Source organism: Rousettus aegyptiacus, unplaced genomic scaffold (genome assembly GCF_014176215.1).
Source record: "Rousettus aegyptiacus isolate mRouAeg1 unplaced genomic scaffold, mRouAeg1.p scaffold_m13_p_15, whole genome shotgun sequence".
NCBI classification, from domain to species: Eukaryota; Metazoa; Chordata; class Mammalia; order Chiroptera; family Pteropodidae; genus Rousettus; species Rousettus aegyptiacus.
The window spans coordinates 58461483-58485180 of NW_023416290.1; the positions used below are offsets into that span (position 1 = coordinate 58461483).

The following is a 23698-nucleotide window of genomic DNA, read 5'->3' on the forward strand; positions in this document are numbered from 1 at the left end:
AAGAAAAACAAAATTCAGCGAGTCAGGGACAGTTCAGGTGACGTCTCCGCAGGGGCGTAGGAGGGGAAGGGTTCTCAGAGGGCCCGCCTGAGATGGGACATGATTCTGCCTCTTTCTGTCCGCCTCGCTCGAGGAAGCCTCCCGAATGTGGCCGAGGCCGGTGGCACTCGTCACCGTTCTTAGTGAAGGAAGACCAAGACACATTTGCAAACGTGCCATAGAGATTTTAATGAAAAAATTAGAAAAGTGCATTATTTTACAACACTACAGTAAGTGATTCTTCTTCTGTAAAGACATTGTAAAATATATACAGGGTTGCTTAGTGCATTCGTTACAAAAGAAAGATGCAATCTCTTGCATAAATTACATATTTTACATGGGCTGGATGTCTACTTGGACTTGTAAACATTGGTGATACAGTTCTGTTTTCGTGTTTTTTGTTTTGTTTTTTTTTTCATTCTTCGGATAAGCTGCGATAATAAATACCTCTGATATTCGTTTGATGGTTGTCTCATTCTGTTAAGCTTCAGAACGGCATTCTAAGGCCATTTGTGAAATGCGCCCTCTCCACAGGCAGAGAAGGCCAGAGAAGATAAACTAAGAAAACAGACAGCGACGGGAACAGCACGCTTCTTTGAATTTGGTTCGCGGCGGTCCAGCTGGAATGACTGGTTTTGCAGAGTCCGGTGTGGCTTCCCACCAACGTTCCGATGCCTTGACCGCGGTTGGGCCTGTCGCCCGAATCCCAAAGTCCCACCACCATGGGAAGGCAGGTCCCTGCTAGGAACTGAGGACAAACTGTTCCAATCTCCCGGGAACGTGGCCAAGCTCACCCAGCTTCGGGTGGAAGTTCCCCGGGGAATGTTCTGGAAGGCCACTGGCATCATCAACATCGTCATCAGCGCCATCGGGACAAACCCAGGTCCTCCTACCACACAGCCATGAAAATGTCCAGCAATGCCAAAAAAAGAGAGACATCAGAGACCCAGAGATACCCAGTCAGCGCACGCACGCACACACACACACACGCCCGCATGAGTCCGTGAGGATCCCACTCCATGCCCGGCCCAGAATGAGCCCCCCGGGGTGTAAACGAACCCCCCGGGTGTATGCCCATCGGCTTCATTCGTGGGTGTGGGTTCAGAACTGAGTCAAGCTTAACTTCTATGCCTGGGGTCACGAATGACACTTTTTTTTTTTTTTTTTTTTAATGCTTTGAGGTACAAGGATACACGGTTGGCTGAGGATAAAAACGCACGTCTGGGAGAGGGCTTCAGCTGCTTCCTGGCCTGCAGGGGACAGACGGGAAGCTCGTCCTCAGTCATGGGTCCCGTGGTTTAGAACCTACTCGTTGTCTCTGGCGCCTCTGCCTGCGTGTGCGTCTGCTAAATCACATGCCTTCCGCTCAGCACCCGTGGACACACGGGGCAGCCTCGGATCCCGCAGTCGGGGCTCGTCCGTCCTCCTACTCAAATTTAAGAACACCGAGAGGTTCTCCCAAGCTAGTGCGGTACCCAGTCCACGGAGATTTCCGCTAAGGCCGCAGGTGGACCGAGGTGACCTCTGGAGGTCCCTTCCAACCTCAGATGGCTGTCAAAATGCTATTTGTGGGCCGAATAAAAGCAAGTATATAATTAGCCTTGTTCAGGAGCGTTTTCTTCTCGGAGGAGCCATCGAATTATAGAGAAAGCTTGTTAATTGTGGGTTCCGCTTCACTGGGTTCCCACTCACCGTGATTTTCCTTTCATCGGATTTTTATCTTCCTGCCCAGTTTCAAAAATGCAGCTCGAGAAGAGGCAGCAGCTCCCGAGGCAAGTTCTGGCTGCGGCACCTGCTCGCCCAGCTGCCTCTGGAACCCGGGCCTCCCAGCAATGCACGGCCCGGGGAACCAGAGCCCGAGGGTGCCGGGGCCCTCGGCCCTGCAGCGCCCCGCAGTGGCCTCCGACTGAGGCTGACTTACGGCCGGCGCCCGGACACTCTATGCATAATTAAGGGGTGAAAGGACCCCTCAGCGGGCCATACGGCAGCTCTCAGGTTAAGGAAAGGTTCCTATAAAGTTAATCGGGGAGGAGGTGGGCTTTGGCCAGCTGGAAAATGTCCCACCCACGCGGTCGGCAAGCATCTGGGCCATTGGGAGCTGAGCGCTGGGACCACAGAGGACAGGTGGGGTTAGGGGGCAGAGGCATGGCTCTTCGGAGGGAGGACGGCTGCAGGACGACCATACCTGAAGAACGCGGCCCCCGGGAGGGAGGACCGGCCTCCGCGCCCGCCCCTCCCCCAGACGCCAGCCAGAAGCCTCGTCCACAATGACGCTTACATCCTCTCGTCTGCACCAGCCCGCTGGGTCATGCCTGCTTCTCGCCCTGGCCATTTCGCACTTTGTGGAGGAGACTCAGGAGTGACGTGCCTAAGGTCACGCGGCCTGGTCACAAACGGGACAGAGGGAAGCCACACGGGAGCGAGCCGGGGCCCCCGAGGTCTCCGCCACCCCGAGCCGAGAGAGGCGAGGCTGAGCTCTGACATTTGAGTGGCCAGGTCTCTGGCTGAACGAAACGGGACCGCCCTCCTCAGCCGAGCCGCTGGACAGAAGTCGCGGGGTGGCCGGAGCCAGGCCCCGGAGTGACAGGGAAGACATGGGGAAGAACTTCCCAAGTGAAGAGCTACCTCGCCCTCGAAGGTACCCCCCATCTTCCCTCCATCCCTGATTCTTCCTTGTCTGGGACCAACGGTCACCAGTCGAGAAGGGGCAGGTGACGGGAAAGCCGCGGGCTCCCCGGTTCCCTGCCACCCTGTGTCCCCCGCGAAGTTTCGGACAGAAGCCAGGCAGCATCCAGGGCAGGAGGCTCTGCCTCTGATCCTTCCAGAACAATCCCGCCCTTCCGGGTCCTTTCTGCACCGATGGAGGAACGAAGGCTCGGGGCTGCGGCGTGCTTGCCCGGCGGACGCACTGAGACGCTGTTGGCCCCGAGTTGCTCTCGTTTCTGCCTCCCAGGACAGGTGACCTGCCCAAGTGACACAGCACAGCCCAGGAGGGGTGCCCTGGGAGCCCCTTCGCCCCCACGGCCGGGCCCTGTGCCCCGAGCAGGGACATGCTGGACACTGAGCGTGGAGAGCGGGCGAGCGACAGGAAGTCCCGGCAGAGCAGAGGCCGTTGACCCGAGTCGCGCGGGGTCTCGCCCAAGGTCCTGTGCCCGGCCAGTGGCTCCTGTAGGGGGGGCGCATCGCCTCCCAGGAATGAAAGAGAGCCCTGAAATAAGGGCAGAGCACACAGCAGAGGCGGGTGGGAGGGCAAAACTGGGGCGCAGGGGCAACCGGAGGGCAAACCTGGGGAGTCACAGCCCTCATTAGCAGGTGAGGCTGAGCGAGCCCTGCGGGCCTGGGCGGCCCGTGGCTTTCTCTCTCTCTCTCTTTGGGATGGGCCACCTTGTGCGGTCAGCATGGAGGACAGCCTGGCAAGGGGACAAAGCCGGCATGCGCTGTGCAGAGCTCCCGGCTAATGAAAGACCCACGCGCCGTTTTTAAAGCAAGGCGTCTCGACGGGAGAGAGTTGCCTGCGACAGCGGGTGTCCGGGGAAACGCATTCGGGGAGGCATCCGCCCGGCCGTCCCTCCCAGGCCGAGGTGGTGGCAGAGAGAACTGGGCAGACCCTGGAGGGAGGGGCGGGCCTTGGAATGTGGGACCTCAGCCACATGCCTTGGTCTGGAGGAGGAGAAACTCGGGCCCAGAGAAGGGAAGTGAATTGCCCTGGGTCACACAGCACATGACAAGGCCGGGCTCCAAGTCCTGGTTCAACCCACGTTCCTGAGGCCTCCCCTCAGCCTCCACCGCCCTGACCCCACATCTCAAAGCCGAAGTCCACGTCATAGCGCCCGGGTGTCAACTCTGCACCGGGAGATGCCACTCGACCCTGGCAGTAAGTCCCAGACACACTGGTGAGGGCAGATGACGAGGCATCGTCCCTGAGCAGACGCCCCTGGCTCTGCTGCTGACACCCTCGCTCAGGACCCTGCCCTCAGTGCCAGCCCCAAAAGAGGCCCCTACCCCAGGGAGACAGAATGAGGGCAGGTGCCCAAATCAGCATCATGCTCTGTCCCCGGACTCATCACCGGCAGTCACAGAACCTGCTGGTCACAGGGTCCACCAGGAGCCGTCAACCAAGCCCAGGAATTACACATGTTTTTCTCTTCTTTTCAAGCTAATCTTTGATAAAACTCTTAGAAAACGTCATCGGAACAGATCCTTGGGGCACCTGAGTAAAAGACAAGTAGATCTTGTCCTGAGATATTCCTATTTGCGAGTTAGCACTCATGTCCCGAGTGGAGAAAGCCACCTAGCCCCAGCTAAACCAGAGGGCATCACAGAATTCAAGTTTGGTGACTCCAGGGTCTATTTTCAGAGTTTCCTTATTGGAGGACCCAGTAGGGAAACTCCTCCGTGGAAGCCCACGACTCAGGCCCTTGACAACCTACTGTGTGGCACGGGGGCGCCACGGGGGGCCCCTGAGCAGGGGAACAGCCTGAACGACTTAGGCCGCGGCCAGCTCGCGAAGGGCCTTGGCAGCTACGCTGCCCCGTCTCCGCCAGGCACGGTCCTGCGGCAGGACCCCACGGACCACGGGATGGAGTCCGCCCTGCCGCTCCACAGTTCCGTGCCCTCGCGTGCCTCGCCTCGGCCTGAAACTGCGCCCGCTTGCCCTGCAAGCCTGTCCTCAAACACCACCCGAAGCCCCCTCTTCCGCGAAGCCGTCCCTGAGTTCCTCAGCCAGACTCAATCACTTCCTTTCTACAGTATGATTTCGAGCCAAACGCCCCCCGGAAACCTGGACCTCGTCCTCGTGAGACCCCGGCATGGCGCCGGGCGCTGAGCAGGTGCCCAGCAGACGTCACCACGGGCACCCTGTGCAGCGGGTTGTTCACAATCTCCGACTTAAACACGGCGAGGCCGAGGCTCAGGGAAGCGAAGCCCCCACCTGCCTGTGAGCGGAAGGAGCCGGTGCCCGGTGTGTGAGAGGCCGCGGTCCAAGCAGCCTCCACCCCCAACACGCTGACCCACGGAGGCAAGAAGAGGCCGCCCTCGCCCAGGGCGCCACGCTAGAGCTGGGCAGGCGCGGAGCTGAGCCCAGGGGCCCCTGCCGCTCACGGCACGTGGTCCCACACTGCTCAGCCTCTGCTAGAAGTAGTTCCACAAGACAGTGCTGGCCTGGCTTCTGGTGACATTCCCATCTCAGGGCCCACCCACTGCAGGGTGAAAGGTCACAAGCGTGTTCCTGGAGTCCGAACGTATACCCATGCCTGCTCCGCGGGAAATGCCCGGCTATGGACAGCTCCTGGCCCTGTTGCACACGGCACACTTGACCCCGCCAGGCACGTGTGGCTGTGCCTCGATGTCCGGGGATGAAAAATGCCTGCACCGAAGACACGTCTTAACAGCAACAACGAATGGGCACCAGGGCAGGAAGCCAGGAAGCCGAGTGCCTCTGCTCTCCCTGGGTGCTGCCCAGCACCTGCAGCTCCCGAGGCCAAGGCCATTGAGTCTGCTTCCCGGTACCTTCGTCCATGATAGAAAGAAGGCATCACTGACTCCATCTGGGGCCGAGGGGCAGGGGAGGCTTCTAAAGGGGGAGTGAGATGCTCCCACCTCCCGCTGGGGAGCCACGGGGGGCCTTCGGGAGCAGGAACGGTGTGGGAAGAGACTCAGGGGTGGGGCTCTGCCTGGACGTGGTAATCGACATGAAAGGTTCCTTAGCCACAGCAGGTGGACCGCTCAGTGTTGTTGGAACTGCGAAGGCCATGCTGTAGCACTCGCCAACACAAACATGTCCAAGGCAAAGGTCACGAAAAGTAGCCCTTAATGGTCCAGAGCATTTCCATAACAACAAATGACATGCTTATGATCATTAATGATAGGAAGGGCTCGGCAATCATTATGCTCATCGAGAAGTTTCTGGGTGCCAGCGTATTCCAACTGGCTTACAGGGATCCTTCTGACAAACCTACTGGGTTCCACCTGCTAGCCATCTTCCCCATCGATGAGAGCATCTCTCTGTGTGTGATGTCTATTTATAGCCGCCTCATCCCTACAGGTGTTTAGGGGACGGATTGTTGATGCTCAGCACAGAAGTCAAAAAATAGCACAGCCTCATTCTGCTTTGACAATGAAGCCAGCATCCGGGGACTCAAGGACACCTCTCCTGAAGCTTCAGAGAGTGTCTCTCACAGAGAAATTTTAATGTCACTGATTTACCTACAGTGAGAGAAGTAATCACAGAGATTTGCAGAGAGCCCATCACATGAAATGCATTAATCATTGCCAATGCTTTCTTGCCCCAAATTCTTTATCCTGTCCTCAGGAGACAGAAGCATATTGTGGGCATGGCCTGGGAGAGGTGGCCCAAGCTCTGCGAAACAGATGCCATGCAAGACGGACGTAAGGGCTGGACCACGGGGAGGAGGGGGACTCGGGGACATGTGGCAGGCAGCCTCAGATTGTCTCTCAGGCTCATGAAACCATCTCCAGCGGGTATGCTTAGCGTGGCCGGGGAAAGGCGAAGATGGGCTGGACTTTAGAGAATGACGTGGTCTGAATGCTGCATTTCTTATGACTAGTTATTTCGAGAATGCTCTTGTCCGTGAGGGACCAGTACGTGTTTCTTTGCCTGAACCACCTAGAAGCTGCCGACATCGCGTCATCCTCCGGAATGCGAGGGTGAGGAGGGTGAGGGAGGGTTGGGCCAGCACGGCAGGGCGCAGGAGGCCGGCGAGCCTGGGCGAGACCTACGGGGCTTCATCGAGCGCGGCTTCCGGCTTTTCTGTGAGTCTGGGCTTTTCAAAACAAAGTTGGAGAGGGGTGGGGGCAGGAAGCTTGGGAACAGATCCTCTCCCCGCCCCCACTCCCCACCAAGACAGCAGCCTCTACTGAGGTGCGGCCGAGAAAGAACCACATAACGTGGACTTACGCCCAGGGCTCTGGGGAACCCAGAATGCGCAGGGCCTCGGTTCTCACGACGTGATCACTGTTCCTGGTGAAACTGCTTGTCCCCCATCCCTCTCCCTTGCTCCGGGTGCCTGCCAAGCAGAACGATTCTTGGTTTTCTTTTCGAGGGCTCGGCCTTCGAACGTCCCCAGTGACCAGAACATCCAGGCCAAATGTCATCGCAGGTCACACTCACTTTGTGCTAAATGCTCATCCATCCCACCCAAGGGCCCCGCTGTGTTGACGAGGAAGCCACAGAGGCCCAGGGAGTGAGATGGCTTCCGGGAGCCCAGTGAAGCAGGCGTGTGGACAGGCCCCCTGCCCACCTCTCCGGGCCTGGCCCCTCCACACACCATGACTCTGAAAGAAACACAGTCCCGACCCCCAGGCAGCGGGCCTGCACGGGACGGGCCCCCAGTCACGCCCCCTTCGGGGCACAGCCGTGATGCGCGGGAGCATTTCGCAGACGGCAGCATCCTGTGCTCGAACAGAATGGATGCGTTCCGGGTGTCAGACCTCGCCCCTCTGTGGACACCCCCGACGAGTATCTTCATCAGGGCTCATGACTTAAAAAGACTGGATGAAGGGAGGGGCCGTCGACCTCGGCGATGACGACCGCCCTTCTCTGATCGCTCTCCTGCCCCCTTAGCTCCTCCGGCTCAGTGCGCACGGACCACGGGCGCCTCCAAACTCCTCGCCAGCTTCCAGCTGCTAGTGGTCGTCACTAAGAACCGGGCCCCACGGGCTCTCGGGTCTGGATGAGACAGAGGACGCTACCTGCCTGGGCTTATCTGGGTTTCTGCATTACTGTCCAGATGTGCTCCCAATTGAATCCCTGTTTGCAGGGAACAAACAGTGAGCCGAGATTAGCGGTCAGTCTGCCCTTTTTATGGACGGGTTTCGACGAGCACCTGCTCAGAAGGCCAGTGGCCTGCGCACATCCGCTTCCTCTTCTGGAAAGATTAGGGGCCCAGGGCGGGGTCCCCGGGCTGCGAATGACCCACTGTGACCATGCCCGAGCTGTGCCCCCGCCTTCCCGTCAGCGACGCACATCGGGAGGACAACAGACTTCAGGGAGGGCATCGAAATTTAGGGCACCAGGCAGCCCGCTGTGCTTATAGGGCTGCTGCCCTGGTTTTAGGACAGAAGGGTGAAGAAGGGAGGAAGAATCTGATCCCAGCTCCAGGGTTAACCAGGCGTCCCGAAGCCCAGACAGATCGGGTCACTGCCACGCCCCCCCCCCCAAAAAAAAGGGTGCAACGGTCCAGTGGCATGACCGGCCTGACCACACCCTCTGCCCCGGATAAGTGTGACAGATTAAAACGGGATGGCGTCTAGAAAGCGCTGAGCCCAGAGCCGTCTAGGATGATCAACACCACATCCACTGTCCCCGACCTTGCTGGGGCTGAGGCACTGAAATCTCTCGGTTGGAAAACCCTCGAGTGAGAGGCTGAAATCTCCGTGGGGACCTACAAGGCATGATGATGTCTAGACCCCGCCCCTGGATTCGGGCGATGGGCCAACGTCCTGGGAGTCGGGTGGAACGTGGCGCTTCCTCAGCTCGGTCTCCCAGGAGCTGAATTCTGCACCCAAACAAGCTGGTGTGGCTTCTTCCCCCTCACTGAACAAACATGATTAATGGGAAGAAGTTGAGGAGCCTGGACTGGAAGAAAGACATCGCCAGGTGGGAGAGGGAGGAAGGGACACCTGGGCCCCAGACGCTCAGGAGCCCAGCGGCGAAGGCTCTTCAGAAGGCGTCGGCAAGCAGTGAAAAGCAGCCGGGAAAACAGAAAAAGAGCTGAGCGTGAAGCCCGAACTCTGGCCGAGTGACCGCAGAGACGTGTTCGCCCTTCCCAACCTCATTCTCCTCCTCTGACACTGAGGGGCACAGTGAGGTGACTCTGACCAAGCCTCCCCCTGGCTCTGTGGGTTCTGACGTTGACTGAGTGAGGTCTCAGGTGGCCAAGCTCTGGATAGAGATGCTCAGGCTCAGGTTACTGCCCTGCAGAAGGGGCCCTGGAGACCCCTGGCTCTGTGGCCCCATGAAACCACCTTGCTGATGTGCCTAGAAGTTTCCTCGGCCAGAGACCATGCCGGGGAACAGACAGACCATCTGAAAAGAAAATTGGATGTCACAAGGAAAGCAGACCAAGGCTCACCTCCCCGCCAGCCCCGGACACTCCGAGCATAAACGAGGATGTTTAACCTCGGAAGAGAGGACTCAGTGATTGTCCTTCCGAGGCCGGACTGGCAGCAAAGGGCAAAAAAGCAGGAGGGGTATAGAACCAAGACACAGCCCAAGTCGCTTCAGATACTTAAGTCAGCGGCCATCACATGAATAGAAAATAAAAAGAAAGACTACATCCTACAATTCTTAATCCTACAAAGAAGAGTCAACTCTGTGGCGATAAAGGTGGAATGTGGTCTGAACTCCCGCGGGCACTGGGTGCGTCCGGGCAGAAGGCGGCCGCTCTGCGACCATTCCACACAGACGTCTCCATGCGGAGGCCAGCCCTGCGCGGCGAGCCAAGCGAGTGCTCCTCCGACCCACTCCTGATGCGTTTCCCCGTGGAGAGAGAGAAGCGGGCTTCCCCTGAGAACGGAGTCGGGACGCCACGGCGCGGAATCAGCTCCTCAGACCCCCTCAGAGACCAGACGGAGACCCTTCCCTCCCTGCTGTCGAGGACCGCCGGCTCCGTGACACTGAGCAGGTCACTCCTCCTCCGCATGCCTCGGTTTTTTCTATAGATCAAAGATAATCTCTCTCGCACACACACGCGAGGGCAAAACTTAGGTTTTCGGGAGAAATCCTGCACTTACTCCAAGCAGCTGCCTCCCAAGCATGAAGCACTCTACAAACGCGCATTAGTATCTGCACCTACGATCCCCTAAGGCCAACAATCTCTTCTAAGAGAAAGAAGAAAAAATTTTAAGAGCAACCGTTTCTGTTCTCTGCACAGACTAGAGCCCCGAAATTTAAAATCTCAATGAGAAGCGAATCAATACAGACCTTGAAGACCGGTAACTGTCCACTTCGGCTAGAGAACCTGAGGTTCCCGGACGCCGTCCGCAGGCCCTGTGTCCCGCGTGAAGGGGGCCGTTCTGGATGCGCGTGTGGCATTAAAGAGCGTGCCTCTTCAGACGGGTCCTGAGCGCTGTGCTTCGCTCCGATGGCCCAGATGCTTGGGACCGGCGGTGCTCGGAGCCGTCCCCTTTAAGAAATCCTGTCAGCTTACCTTCCCTGGAGAACAAGCCCTCCATCCTGGAGGACCCTCCTGGTTCTCCCCCTGCTCCCTCTGAGCGGGGTGGCCAAAGTCCATTTCCATCCGAGAGCCATGCGCTTTTCCCATTTAGGAAAAAGGAGTAGGAACGTGGGGGGTTTTAGAAATGGTAGGGGCAGTGACCGGGGAATGTGAGTCCCCTCTGGGAATCTGGAGGTCAGGCTTTCCTTCACTCCCATCGCTGAAAGGGCCTCCGATGTAGCCTGTCTCCCAGGAGGTTAGCAGGCTCTCCCTTTTGGGGAGGGATTTCTCCACCACTGAGAAAAAAAGTGTCCCCTGAGATTGACAAGTTCCCAGCAGGCCAAGACACAGCTCCTTGCCTCTAAACCCTTCCTGAGACCAACATGAAGTTTCCCTTATTTACAAATCAAATGAAATTAGAGACAATCTTTCTTGAAATACATATATAGGTTTTTTTTTTTTTTAATGAGGAATGCCCTGTCTTTTTAATAGGAAAAGAAACCACATCCACCTACTAATACTCATTCTCATCCACACATCCCAAACTGTAATTCTTATTCATGCAGGTAGATGCTGCACAAATCACCATCATCACCGTCATCATCATATAAACAAGAAGGAAATAATAAAATAGACATTCTGATGTTCCAACAATTTTCCAGTTTACCCCGACACTTTCTAGTCACATGGTAAATTGTTGGAACCAGAAATGATCAAATAAAAAAAATGTCTTTAACAAATTAACATCATTATTGGCTTTTGATTATTCCATTTCCAGTTTTTTCTTGTGTTGATAACGCATACCAGTTTTAACAAAGTGCATGCTCTAGAAAATTTGTTTGAACTGGCAAGCTAAAATGATCCATGTCTCCTTGCCCACCCACCCACCTAAAAAGAAGGTAATATAATTTAGAACCCAGCATTTTAAAAACATGGTCATGAGACATCTGGGATGAAGACCGCTTACGGAACATGCTTGATTGGGCTAGATGATAAATCAAAAACCTTGTGGGTCTCGTTTTCCCCTTTGGTTTGGAGGCAGCTGAAAGCGAGCTGTTAACAAAACTGTGATGGAAAAGAAAAATGAGTACCTGACACTTCCCATTTTGTCCCAGGGTACACATACACACAGCAGCACACTGGCGCGCGCCCTCACACGCACACTCTACCACGCACGTGTACGCACACACACTCTCTACCACCCACGTGCACGCGCGCACGCCGCCACCCACTCCTTGCAGAGGAAAGAGGAGACTCAGGTGGGAGACGCCGCTGCGGGTCGGGCGTCCTCTCGGCTGGCTGTCCGCGGTCCCGGGCTCGCGCCCGTCGTGGGAAGGCCGCCCCCGAGCTGGGGCGGGCCGGGCAGGGATGTAAGGCATTCGTCGCTGGCGAGGGAGAAATCCATGCTCCATGCGCAGATGCGAGTTTCGGAGGAGAACGGGCCTTCCTTTTCCCTGCGGCCTGCTCGGTCTCGCTGGCGAGGCAGGGAGGAGGCGAAACCGAGGAGGGAGGGAGAGTAGTGACATGACAGTAACGACGGCGACGACGACAGTAAAGGAGAATGGTAAATAAACGGGGAAGACGGGACGCGCCGGGCCGCAGCAGGGCAGGGGCGCGCGGGCCGCGCCGCCCGCCGCGCCCTAGACGGACTTCCGGCGCCTCATCAGCCTGTGGTGGTCAGTAAAGCTGTGCAACCCGGGGGAGATGGAGCTGATGGGGGAGGGGAAGAGGCTGTTTTTCAATGTGCTTGGCGAGATCTCCTCGATCTTGTAGGAGATGGAGCGGAAGTACTGGGGGGCGAGCTTGGCGCCGAAGGCGTTCTGGTGCGCCGCGGGCCGGCCGCCCAGGTCCTGCGGCCGCGCGCAGGTGCAGGAGCACACGGACTGCAGGTCGGCCGCGTCCGCCTTGGGCCGCGGCCGGCCGCGCCGCGCCTCCTCCGCCAGGTGGACCACCACGCTGTTGCGCGTGCCCGCCAGCGACGCCCGCTCCTCGGCGTCCCGCCGCTCGTCCTCGCTGTTCATGGTCAAGAACCTCAGGACCACCAGGTTGAGGAAGGCCCCGATGACCGTGAGCCCCACCAGGATGTACATGAAGCTGAAGGCCACGTAGAGCGGCTTCTTCTGCAGCGCGCCCTTGGTCTGCAGCGCCACGTAGTCGCCGAAGCCGATGGTAGTCAGCGTGATGAAGCAGTAGTAGTAGGCGTGGAAGAAGCTCCACTCCTCGCACCGGGAGAAGGCGGCCGCGCCGATGCACAGCGTGCCCATGCACGAGAAGAAGCCCACGGTCACCATGTTCTCCATGGACACCTCGGTGTTGCGCATGCCGCAGCACTTCTTGATGCGCTTCAGCAGGTAGCGCACGAAGGTGTTCATGCGCTCGCCCAGGCTCTGGAACATGACCAGCGTCAGCGGGATGCCCAGCACGGCGTAGAACATGCAGAAGGCCTTGCCCGCGTCCGTGCCGGGGGCGGCGTGCCCGTAACCTGGGGGAGGGGCGAGAGAACAGGGCGTGAGGCCGGTCCTGCGGGGGCGGGGGCGGGGGGCACCTGTGGGGAGGGGCAAAGGAGACCAGCGAAGGGTCAGTGAAGGGATGCCCTTGGAAGCTGGCGGGTTGGGGCTGGTGGTGATTCGGGGCCTTTCAGCAGGAAGAGAAGGTTGGTGGGATGGGGGAGGGGCGTTTCACTGCTCTTAGGGCAACACGAAGTTTAAAAAAGAAAAAAAGAAAGAAAGAAAACAGCATATTTGCTACTAAGAACACTGCAAAGGCACCAGTCCCAAAGGACAAAATCAGCTATGCCCGCCATGGACCAATGGTAAGCTCAACAGTCCAAGAACGCTGAACATTGTATGCCGGGCTCTACGCTGACGCCTCGTCCTCCGCTGCCTCTTTCCATCCTCACAATGACCCTATAAAACAGGCATGACGAGTCCGACACCACTGACAAGAAAAGCGAGTCACTTAATAGCAGGGCAACTTGATTTCTTCAGAGCCGGGATTTGAACAGACGGTTTTCAGCTACCAAGGATGCGGCTTAAAAGCAGAGGGTTTGAGTCGAGAGAGACCACCACAGACGGAACAGAAACCCCACGAGGACGAGACTGTTATCTGTTTTGTTCACTGCTGGATCCCCCGCGCCTAGAGGAATGAATACCTCGCAGGTAAAATACTTCTCGCAGAGGAATACGTTTGCGGCATGTAGACTCGTCAGAAAAAAGAAAGCGGGGTGACTCCATAGCGCAGTGGTCAGCATGCCTGCTTTACACGCAGCAGGTCCTGGGTCCACGCCCCAGGCGGAGCCGCGGACCACAGCCCGCGTGTGCCAGGCCCCCCGGGCATGCCGCCTGCTCCAGCTTACCCCTCTCTGCCTTCACGTGCCTCTTCCCACCTGCTCCAGAGGCCACACTGTCCCTCGAGAGATGGCATCACGTGTTTGCCTCCAGGAGGCCTTCTCCGCATCCGCTCTGGGCCTCGTTCCCACTGGGCTCTGAGCCCTCAGAAACCCCACCGCCCTTGAGAGAGAGGAGAGATGATCAGAGTCAGGCCAGGAAGGAAGGAATGGGGAACCAGAAAAGCTGAAGGGGAGAGCAAAGAGATGTCGACAGACAGTATCCAACCCGAAGAACAGAGAGGAAAAAAGATCAAAAGTGAACAAAGCCTTGGAGAGCTATAGGACAATACCAAAATGTGTCTTAGAAGGAAAAGAGAGAAGACAAAAACACAAAGAAACAATAACCCAAACTAACCAAATCGGGTAAAAGACACACGCACAGATTCAAGCGGCTAAGTGAATCCCAAGCAGAACGAATACAAAGAAAACCACACCTCGGAGTCAAGCTGCTGACTAACCGAGGAGAGACTCTTGAAGGCGGCCAGAGAGAAACGCTATGTCACTGATGTGGGGGGGTCGGGGGAGCAACTGCCTGAGTTTACAACAGTGAGAACCTCTCACTCTGATCGTCAGTGGTGGAGGCCGGGAACAGTGCAGAGCGCCTTTAAAGGGCTCTTTAAAAAGGCCGTCAACCCAGAGAAAATATCCCCTAAGGATGAAGGCAAAACACATTTTCAGATTAAACAAACAAACAAAACAATAACCTAAAACGTGTTACCAACCCACAGACCTTCACAGCCTGATTATTCACAAAAGGGCTGGTGTCTGCTGGAGACCGGGCCCAGTGGAGCACACCTGGAACTCTGGACAAGACGTGTATGTTGGGCGGAGTAACCGCATGCGTGCCTGTGACCCGCGCCAGACTGGGACGCGCCTGAGCTTTCTTCCACTGTCCCCTGGCCAGACGTGAGGTCTGAGGCGGGCAGAGCCCGCTCCCGATTCACCCCTGGGCGTCCCCGAGCCTGGCACAGAGGAAGTGCTCGGAATTACAGGGGACGCATAGCCGTTCAAACGATATCCGCCTTCCCGGGCCACCTAGGGGCCCCGGCTGTCCTGCGCCTACCCCAGCCCACCCGAGACGGCAGGAGCCAGTGGGTCTTCACAGCCCCTGTAAGCGCTCAGTGGGGCCCTCTGCTCTGCCCTGGAGTGGCTGTGTGGCGAGGGGGCCCCGCCTCTCTCGGCTGCAGCTGGCTAACGAAATAAAACAAAATGAATAGGCTCCGGAGAAGGAGGGTAATAAAACTAATCACTTCTATTGGCTCTGGGGCTCCCCAAAGAGCCAGCTGTGGCTCGCAGGACTCCTGTGAGACTTCCCGGGGCCAGGAGAAGTTTCCCGGGCCGGCTCAGCGCTTCATTAGAGACAGCACAAGTGTCCGGCGGGCTCTCCCCACCGTGAGGGTGAATGAGGCCGCTGGGCCCTGTGACTGCTGTGCTCCCGGCCCTCCGGTGGTCAGTGTGTGGCTCCTTCCTGCTCCCTGGGGAGCCACACCCATTGATGGCTGGCCATAAACTCACACAGCACTTCCCGGCTTGCAAAGCTCCCTGGCTGGGGCGTGCCCCTCCCAGAAGTCCACCCGGATGCCTCTGCCAGAAGCAATCCACCCAGCCTCGAGGCCCCACTCGGGGACGCTGCACTGGAGGGACGAGACTGCCCTCTTCCTCTGCCAGGTTCACGACAATCCCTGTCTCCCAGGGGGGCGTGGCCGCTCCCTGAGCAGAAGCGGCTGTCAAGGCCGGGTGCGGGTCAGGTGCCAGGTGCGGGTGATCATGACCGTATCCCCCCACTGCCCAGGGCCGGGGACAGACTGCCTGCCCAGGGCAGGAGATGGCCACACAGGCATTCGGGCATCTGGAACTTTGCTGCTGGAAGAGAATGAAATATTTATAAAGGACATACAAGGTTTTGTGCTGGGAGGAATTCCACAGGCACAGAGTCCACTAAAGAATGACTCAGGGTGGCTTTGGGGAGGGGCGGTGCTGGAGAAGGGGGCTGGCCTCGGCCCCCATGCTTCCCGGCTGGCTCCCCACTTCAGCCGCGACATGCCCCCAGCTCCTCCTCCCCTGGCAGTGGCCCTGCTCATGTCCCCTGAGGAGCTCTGCACGATTATTAAGACCCAGGCGTCTGCAAAACCGGAACAGCCCACGAGCCTCGGGCCCGTGGGGGACAGGGAGAGGGGCGTGGGGAGCACAGGTCCTTACGAGCTTCCAGAAAACTACGGTTTATGGCTTACAAAGCGTTTCCGCATTCTTTCGGTCATCTGAAAGGGGCACGAGGTGTTACGGCTGCCCCAGGTCGAGTCACCCATCTCACGAGGTAACAGACCCCTGATGTCCCTGGGTGCCGCCTGGGCTTGGGCCTCCGTGCAGGGCTTCTGATGTCCACACCGGCTCTGACGGGGTCGCCAGCCAAGCCCTGAGCCGATGAGTCTCCTGCTTTCCCGCCAGACTCGAAGGGACCCAGAGTGTGACGTCCGCAGCCATGACGTCTTGGCAGCGCGGGAAGCTACGCTCGCCCGCGGAAGCGGGTGTCGGGCAGGGACATCGTTCCGCCGCGTGTCTGCACCCAGCCGAGACTCGGCCCCACGCGCTGACGTCCCTGCCTGTCTCCCAGTCATCCCTCTGGCTTCTGCCAGTGTTTTGATTGCAACCGATCAACACTCAACATGCCCTGTGCCTCAGCGTGACAACAAATAATGAATAACAGTTTTGTGCTGATACCCGCGCTTTGCAGTCCGAGCCCCCCCCTGCCGGTCACGTGGTCTCGCGCACAAGCCCCTCCCCCTCCACCGGGGAGGCGGAGCAGGTGTGCGGGGCAGGCGGCTGGCTGGAGGGCCACAGCACCCCGCGCTGCGGCCAGGGTGACCCGCTTTCCCGATTTCAAAAGAGAAGCTGGAAATAAGAATTTTTTTCCAGTGGGGGATCTAAGTGGTGTCTAAATGTTCTTAAATGTGCTACAGGCCACACAAGATAAGAGAAAACAGGCCATCTGCTTGTCCAGAGCGGAGGTCAGGATGCCCCTGAAATGGAGACAAGGGGGAAGAACAGGGAGGGGAGGGGAGGCAGGCAGCACGGGGTGTCAGAGAGCGGCCCGCCAAACGCCGCCGGGTCCCCCCAATACGCCCCCTCCATCACAGTGAGCCCAGAGTCCGTCCTGTTTCACAGATGCACAGGTAAGGGCAGGAGGCGCGTGGCCCACACAGGTGTGCCCAGAGTGCGGAGGGGCAGCGCCCAGTGGGGACCCGGTCAGCCTGGCAGGCCGAGGCCCCTCCCACAGTCCCCGGGGTGACTCCGCCCCACGGGGCACACGGGCAGCTCCACGGGTGAGGAGGCAGAGGCTCTGTGCCCAGGGCCGCAGATGCCAAGCCCTCGGCCCTTCTCGGGACCTGGGGACCTGGGGACCTGGGTCTCAAGCCGGCTTGCTGTTCTCTGGAAGAGAGTCCAACGGAGCTGGAGTTTGATTTAACAACAGAGCAATTTCCTCATAGACCTTTTTATTAGCAACTCGCATTTGGTTTCCCTTCATTTCATTTTTTAAGGGGGCTAAAAACATATTTTTTAAAAAATATGCAAAAGCTTGCAAGACACATGTTTCTGACAACAGGTCACAACAGGCCTTTCCCTTCTGTCCCCTCAGAGGCCCTTTCTGGAGGACTGGGGAGGCCAGGTCCGGGGACTCCAGGTGAGGGCAAGGCCTGCTGGCCTCACAACCTCTGCACCCAGGCCAGCCCCCCGCCCGTGGCTGTGCCGAATGGACATGCCTGGACATTGAGCTGTTGCTCGTCACGCAGGGCACCTGCACAGGGCCCAGCATCTCCTGGACGGTGGGCACAGAAGCTCGGGCCCCGACTCCAGCTGGGTCTACCCTCTGTTCTGGGGCCGCACCTCTGGGGCCCCATTTTCCGCGTGAGGAGCCAGTGGGGATCAATTCAAGTGTCATATCCCCATTTCAGGGACGAGGAAGCTGCCTGGGCAGCCGGCCTTCCCCTCCAGTCCCCTGATGACGCTGCAAGGCAGGCGCCAGGAAGCCCCTCAGGTGGGGAGTGGACTCACCACAGGGGTGCAGGGGTGGGAGGTAGGTGGGAATGACCCTCTGAGCAGCAGCAACGGGGGTCACCTGGCCCGCCTCCTCCAATGCCGCCCCCCCTAGCCCGGCCCGCCTCCCCCAATGCCGCCCCCTCTCGCAGACCGGTTGGGGCTCTGATGAGGCACCCACCAGGGCCCCGGCTCCCGCCTGCAGGGACAGCCATCAGGAGCTAGACGGGCCAAGGCACAGCCCCTCCCAGCCACACAGCCGTCCGAGGCCTGGAACCCCAGGAGCACGGGGCCAAGTTGTTGGAAGAGACTTGAGGTCCCACATCTACCAAATGAACTTGCTTTTGGAGAGAGAATTTCCTATAAAAAGCGGCCAATAACGCGTTTAATGGGCTGAAAAAGATGGTCCGGGCCCGCCCGCTGAAGAGCCTCGGACAGCGGGAGCCCGCGACCGGAGATGCAAGGGCGCCCTCTGGCGGGCGCCGGGGCGACTGCGGGCACCGGGGCTGCCGCAGCGCCGACAGCCGCTCCCCGGGGACGCGCCCAGCCCCCGGGAGCCACAGGGCGCAGCCATTCATCCTCCGCGCGGCGCGGATGCCGCGCTGGCAATGCGGTGAGCATCTCCCCAGGAGTTACCATCAATCAGCGGCAGCACCGCTAAGAGACAGCGACAATGATAACACGACGATGGTGACCACAGCCATTTCCCGAGGGCGCGCGTGCGCGGCCCCAGGAACCGGGGGAAACGCTTTACGGGCACTCCGAGTTTTGATTCTCGTGGGAACACCGTGCCCGGCGAGCAGTGTTCCCTCCGTCGCCTGGATGAGAAAAGTGGGGGGGCCCCGTGTTGTCCTCGTCAGCCCAAAAGCTAGACTGCTGGGTGGGGGACCCTAGTCCCTGTCCTCCGCCGGCCCGCACCGCAGAGGCGGTGCTGCCCACCTTCCAGCTAGCGGGGGACTCGGAGACGCGGCCTCTTCCTCCCGGCCCCCTCCTTCCCTTCGCAGTAACTTCCCCTCTCCCCTCCCATCCCCGGCACACAGTCCCACAAGGAAATGCAGGGAAACAAATCTCACAACAAAGTTCCTAGGAAACGTTACATAAAACTGGGCTCTTCTGAAAAGTCCAGGTAGAATAAGAAAACGTAAAGCCGAGCTCAATCCCTATTAACACCCACTCATCAACAACATAACAACTGAAGTGAAACCGAGTCAAAAATATTCCAGCTCATGCTTTATTTCTGCCCGCGGGGGAGACTCTCTTGTGGGGCTGATGCGCCCTGGAGTTCAGGACAGAGGAAGCAGGCGGACTCACACGGGGGGCAGGACGGAGCCCTGAAGGCCAAGTTACTCATGGCCATCCCAGGGGCCACCCCCGGGGGCCGCCGTGGCCCCCACGCCCACCTGCCCGGCTGTGCTCACGCCACAGCTCTGCCAACTCTTCCTGTCCCAGCACAGGGCAGAGTGGTCCCCTCTCCCAGAAGGTGGAGAAGATGCCGCCTTCTGCAGAACGCCACCCTCCTCGCATTCCCAAAGGAGCGCCAGGCACACAGGGGTCTAAGCCACGCGGAGTCAGGAGAACGCCGAGGCTGGCGTCCTGATCGGCGGCAGGAGCCTGATTCAAGGCCGTGAGGTCCACGGGGCAGGGAGGCCGACGGCGGGGGCGGACACGACGCACCACGGCCGTCCGGGCCGCTCAGACGGCTCGTCGGCTGAAACGAAGGTGCGAGCTGCGTGTCTGCGGCTTCGAAAGCACCGCTTCCCACGCTGGTTCGTGAGGGCGGCTGGGTGGGTGCTGCGGGCCCGGCCCTGGAGCCTGGGACTCTGCATCCTGCCAGCTCCCCGGACCTCCCAGCGCAAAGAGAGGGTTCTGAAGAGGGGAGGCGTGGCCAGAGCCGCCTGGGGCCAGCGCGGGGCCTCTGGAGGCCCCGGCCCGTTCTTAGCACACTCTGGCCGTCAGACTCAGCTTCTCAGGGCTCACGCAGCGTCGGCACGTGGCGGGGTCCGGGGGCGGCACACGCCCCCAGAGCCTCACGTACTGAGAGCTGCTCCCTCTGCCCAGAAGCAGCAGAGGCTGAAGGCCCACAGAGATGGCCTTCTGCCCCTGGGCACATGGCTGGCCCGCACGGTCCCTTGTGAGGAGGCATGGTTGCAGGACTCGGCGCCGGCCAGCGGGCTTCCAGGCCTGGCCCGTGAAAACCAGCCTCACGGAATTCTCTCCCCTGTCCCCACCCCGTCCACACCCCGGCCCCCAACCCTCGCTCTGCCTGAAGACAGGAGTCAGGATGCAGGGGGGCGGGGGACGGCTGTGGGACACAGACCCTGCTGCATGCAGGGACAGCGACCACGCCTAGTTCGCGGGGACAAGGCGGAGCTGGCTCGTCACCAGCACGGAGGCGGAGCACGGAGTGAGTACGCACGGGCTGACGTCACGGCCCCGGTCATCCCGAGGGGGGCGGGCCGTGCGTGCAGACGCCGGCGGTCCACGAAGCCCTGCGGCAGCCCCCCACACCCCCCGTCCTCACAGTCGCGGCCTCCTCGCGGGTGACAGCACTGGATCTCAGGGGCAGGAGCAGCTGTGTGATTTTGAGGGTGTCACCTCAGCAGTGGGAACGTGGCCATGATCGTACCATACAACCTGCTCTCTGGCACTGATAGCCCCGTGCACATGTGCCCACACGCACGCAGACACCTCTGCACGCGCATGCACACACACACGTGTGCGCGCAGACATGCGCAGAGATGCATGCGCACACCAGGCGCAAGTGTGCTCACAAAGACATATGCACGGACACCTCAGTGGCCCGAGACACTGTTGGAAAGTAGCTGAAAAGCAGCAAGATAAAACCGAAAAACATCAGAAGCCCCGCTCACTCTTTGCCTGATTACTGACGTAAACGTGAATGCTCAGAAAAGCCGTGGCCCAGCGCCTGGCACGCCGCCCTCTGTCCTCGGCATCCTTGCTGGTCGCTGGAGAACGGTAACAGTACCAGCCTCCCGGACCGGGGGGACTGAATGGCTTCAGCCGAGTCACTTGCCAGAGGACACACATCTAAGGTGGGCAATGTTCGCTTGCCACAAAGCCACCCTGTGTTGACCTCTGCGGAACACACACATACACACAGACATGCACACACACACACGCGCACACACAGCCCAGAGCCGCGTCTCCCCCAGGCCCTCTCCACGGACAGCGCCCCGTGTCCCCGGCTCCCAGGCAGAGCGGAGCACCCACCACGGAGGCCACGTAGCAGCCGGCCAGACCTGGCTCATCTGCTCGGCTTCAGGGAAATGCATCCTCGGCTCACAGCTGGGTCTGTCCCGCGCCCAGGATGACAGCACCGCGCCTCCCCGCAGGCCGCAGGCGGACTGCCGCGGCGAGGGGCGGAACGGACGGCGGAACGGACGGGACCGCCAGGGACAGCCCCCGAGCACCAGGGCCGCCCCCGCCCCTCCCCCCGCACCGTTCCGGGCTTTTCCCTCCTCTTTCTCCTTCCTCTCCATTCAGAGCCATCGGCTAGTTTTCTGTACTGTGGGTGTGTTTCTGTTTCGTTCGCTCACGTTTGTTTTTTTTACTCTGCGCGTAAATGAAACCGTGTCGTGTTCGTCTTTCTCTGGCTCGCTTCGCGTAGCGTCGCCCCCTCTGGGGCCCCTCGTGCTGTCGCGAGCGGCGAGACGCCGCCCTCTTTGTGGCCGAGTGCTGTGCCAGCGTACCCGCGTGCCGCTTCTTTACTCCGGCCTCCGCCGACGGGCTCCCGGGGGCCGCCACGTCCTGGCTGTCATAAATGATGCTGCAGGGCACGGAGGAGCAGCTGTCTTTTCGAATTACTGTTTTTGTTTTCTTGGGATAAATGCCCAGAAGTGGGACTGCGGGACCCTACGGAAGCTCCATCTTTGATTTCTCGAGGAGCCTCCACGCTGCTGTCCGCAGGGGCTGCACCAGTCTGCAACCCCACCCACGGCGCACGAGAGTCCCCTTTCCTCCACGACCTCGCCAGCACTCATTTGTGGATTTACTGGCGGCCATCCTGGCAGGGGTGAGATGATATCCCCTTAGGGTTTCGATTTGCGTTTCCCTGATGACTAGTGATGTCGGGCATCTTTTCATGATGTCTGCTGGCCATCTGTGTGCCCCGTATGGAGAAATGTCTACTCAGGTCCTCGGCCCACTTTTTGTCATTGGACTGATTGTTTTTTCGGTGTTAAGTTCAATGAGAGCCTTATACATTTTAGATATTGCGCCTCTATTTTGTGAATTTCTTCCCCCATTCAGTAGGCTGTCCTTTCGTGTTGTTGATGGATTCCTTACCGGTGCGAACACTTTTTTAGTTGGATGTCTTCTCACTTGTTTATTTTTCATTCTTTCCCTTGCCTGAGGAGACTTATGCAAAAAGCTACTGCTAAGGGCAATGACAAAGAGTTTTCCACCTGTGTTTTCTCCCAGGAGTTTTAGGGTTTGGTTTTGGGTCTTACATCCAAGGCTTTAATTCATTTCGAGTTTATTTTCTGCGCATGGTACAAGAAAGTAGCCCGATTTCAGATTTCCCGATGCCGCGTATCGAGAGACTGTCCTTACCCCATTGTGTTATCTCTGTCTCCTGTGTCCCAGGTTAATTGACCATGTAAGTGATGATTTATACCTGGGCTCTGCACTGTACTCCATCGATATATGGATGTTTTTATGGCAGGACCATGCTGTTCTGATTATCGTAACTTTAAAGTCTGATCTCAGGGGGCGTGATACCACCCAGGTAGTTCTTTCTCAAAATTTATTTGTTGTTTGGGGTCTTTTATGATTCCATATAAATTGTAGGATCAGTTGTTCCAATTCTGAGGAGAACCCCATGGGCGTTTTAATAGGGACTGCCTCGAATCCGTACGGCGCTATAGGTACCAAGGACCTTTTCACAATACGGTAATCCTTCCATTTATTTGCATCTTCTTCAATTTCTTACTCTTTGGGGCTTCCTATATGTCGTGTCATGTCATCTGCAAATGAGGATTTCTCTTCCGCCCTCCTGAGTTGGATGCCTTTCATTTCTTGCTTGCCTCCCGCCCTGGCTACGACTCCCAGTACTCTGCTGAGTGGAACCGGTGAGCGTGGGAACTCGTCTGCTCCTGATCTTAGCGGAAGAGCTGTCACTCTCCACCACTGAGTATGATGCTAGCTGTGGGTTTGTCACAGCTTTTTGATTATGTTGACACGTTCCTTCTCTACCCACTTCGTTGAGTTGCTATCATAAAGTGATGATGAATTTTGTCAAATGCTTCATCTGCATCTTTGGAGATGATCGTGTGGTTTTTGTCATTTATTTTGTTAACGGGATGTATCACCTCGATCAGGTTACGAGTGCTGAATCGCCCTTGCATGCCTGGGGTGAATTCCACTTGACCATGGTGTTAAGCCTTTTAATTTATTGTAAAGTCAGGTTCGCATTTATGCCCATCAAGCATACGGACCTACAATGTTCTCTTTTCATAAGGTCTTTGTCCAGTTTTGGTATCAGGGTCATTCTGGCTTCTTAGAATGAGTTCGGAAGCATTCCTTTCTCTTCAATTTTTCAAAATAGTTTAAGAAGGATAGGTATTAATTCTCCTTTTTTGACTGTTGGGTAAAATTCACCTATGAAGCCGTCCAGTCCTGGATTTTTATTTATTAGGAGTTTTTCAAGTATACTTAATGTGACGCTTGAGGCCATTCCTTCCTTATTGATTTTCTGTCTCGATAATCTATCCATTGATGTGAGCGGGGTGTTAAAATCTATTGAATTACTATGGATTCTTCCTTTTCCATCCATCGAGAATCGCTTTATATATTTTGGTACTTAAATCAGGGGTGTGGATATTTACAGCTATTATATCCTTTTCTTAGCTCGACCCCTTTATAACTGTGTAATGCTGTGTTTTTGCATGTTTTGTTTTAAAGTCCGTCTTGTCTGATGCGAGTGTTGCTACCCCGGCTTGCTTCTCCTTTTTATTTGCACGGAACATCTTTTTCCAGCCCTTCTCTAAGCAGTGTTTGGTGGGTTGTGTTTTTAAATCCATTCGGCCACCTTGTGTCTTTCTAT

The 23698-nt window shown here is 57.9% G+C and overlaps 1 protein-coding gene across 1 annotated transcript in view; it reads right to left on the bottom strand.

Moving 5' to 3' along the window:
• Positions 1 to 445: 445 nt before the first annotated feature.
• Positions 446 to 23698, bottom strand: part of KCNK9 (potassium two pore domain channel subfamily K member 9) — a 64668-nt gene continuing 41415 nt past the window's right edge. Inside the window, exon 2 of the mRNA XM_016164290.2 lies at positions 446 to 12696. Within this exon, the coding sequence (XP_016019776.1) occupies positions 11855 to 12696 (842 nt within the window). The 3' untranslated portion in view covers positions 446 to 11854. The remainder of the gene's footprint in view (positions 12697 to 23698) is intronic.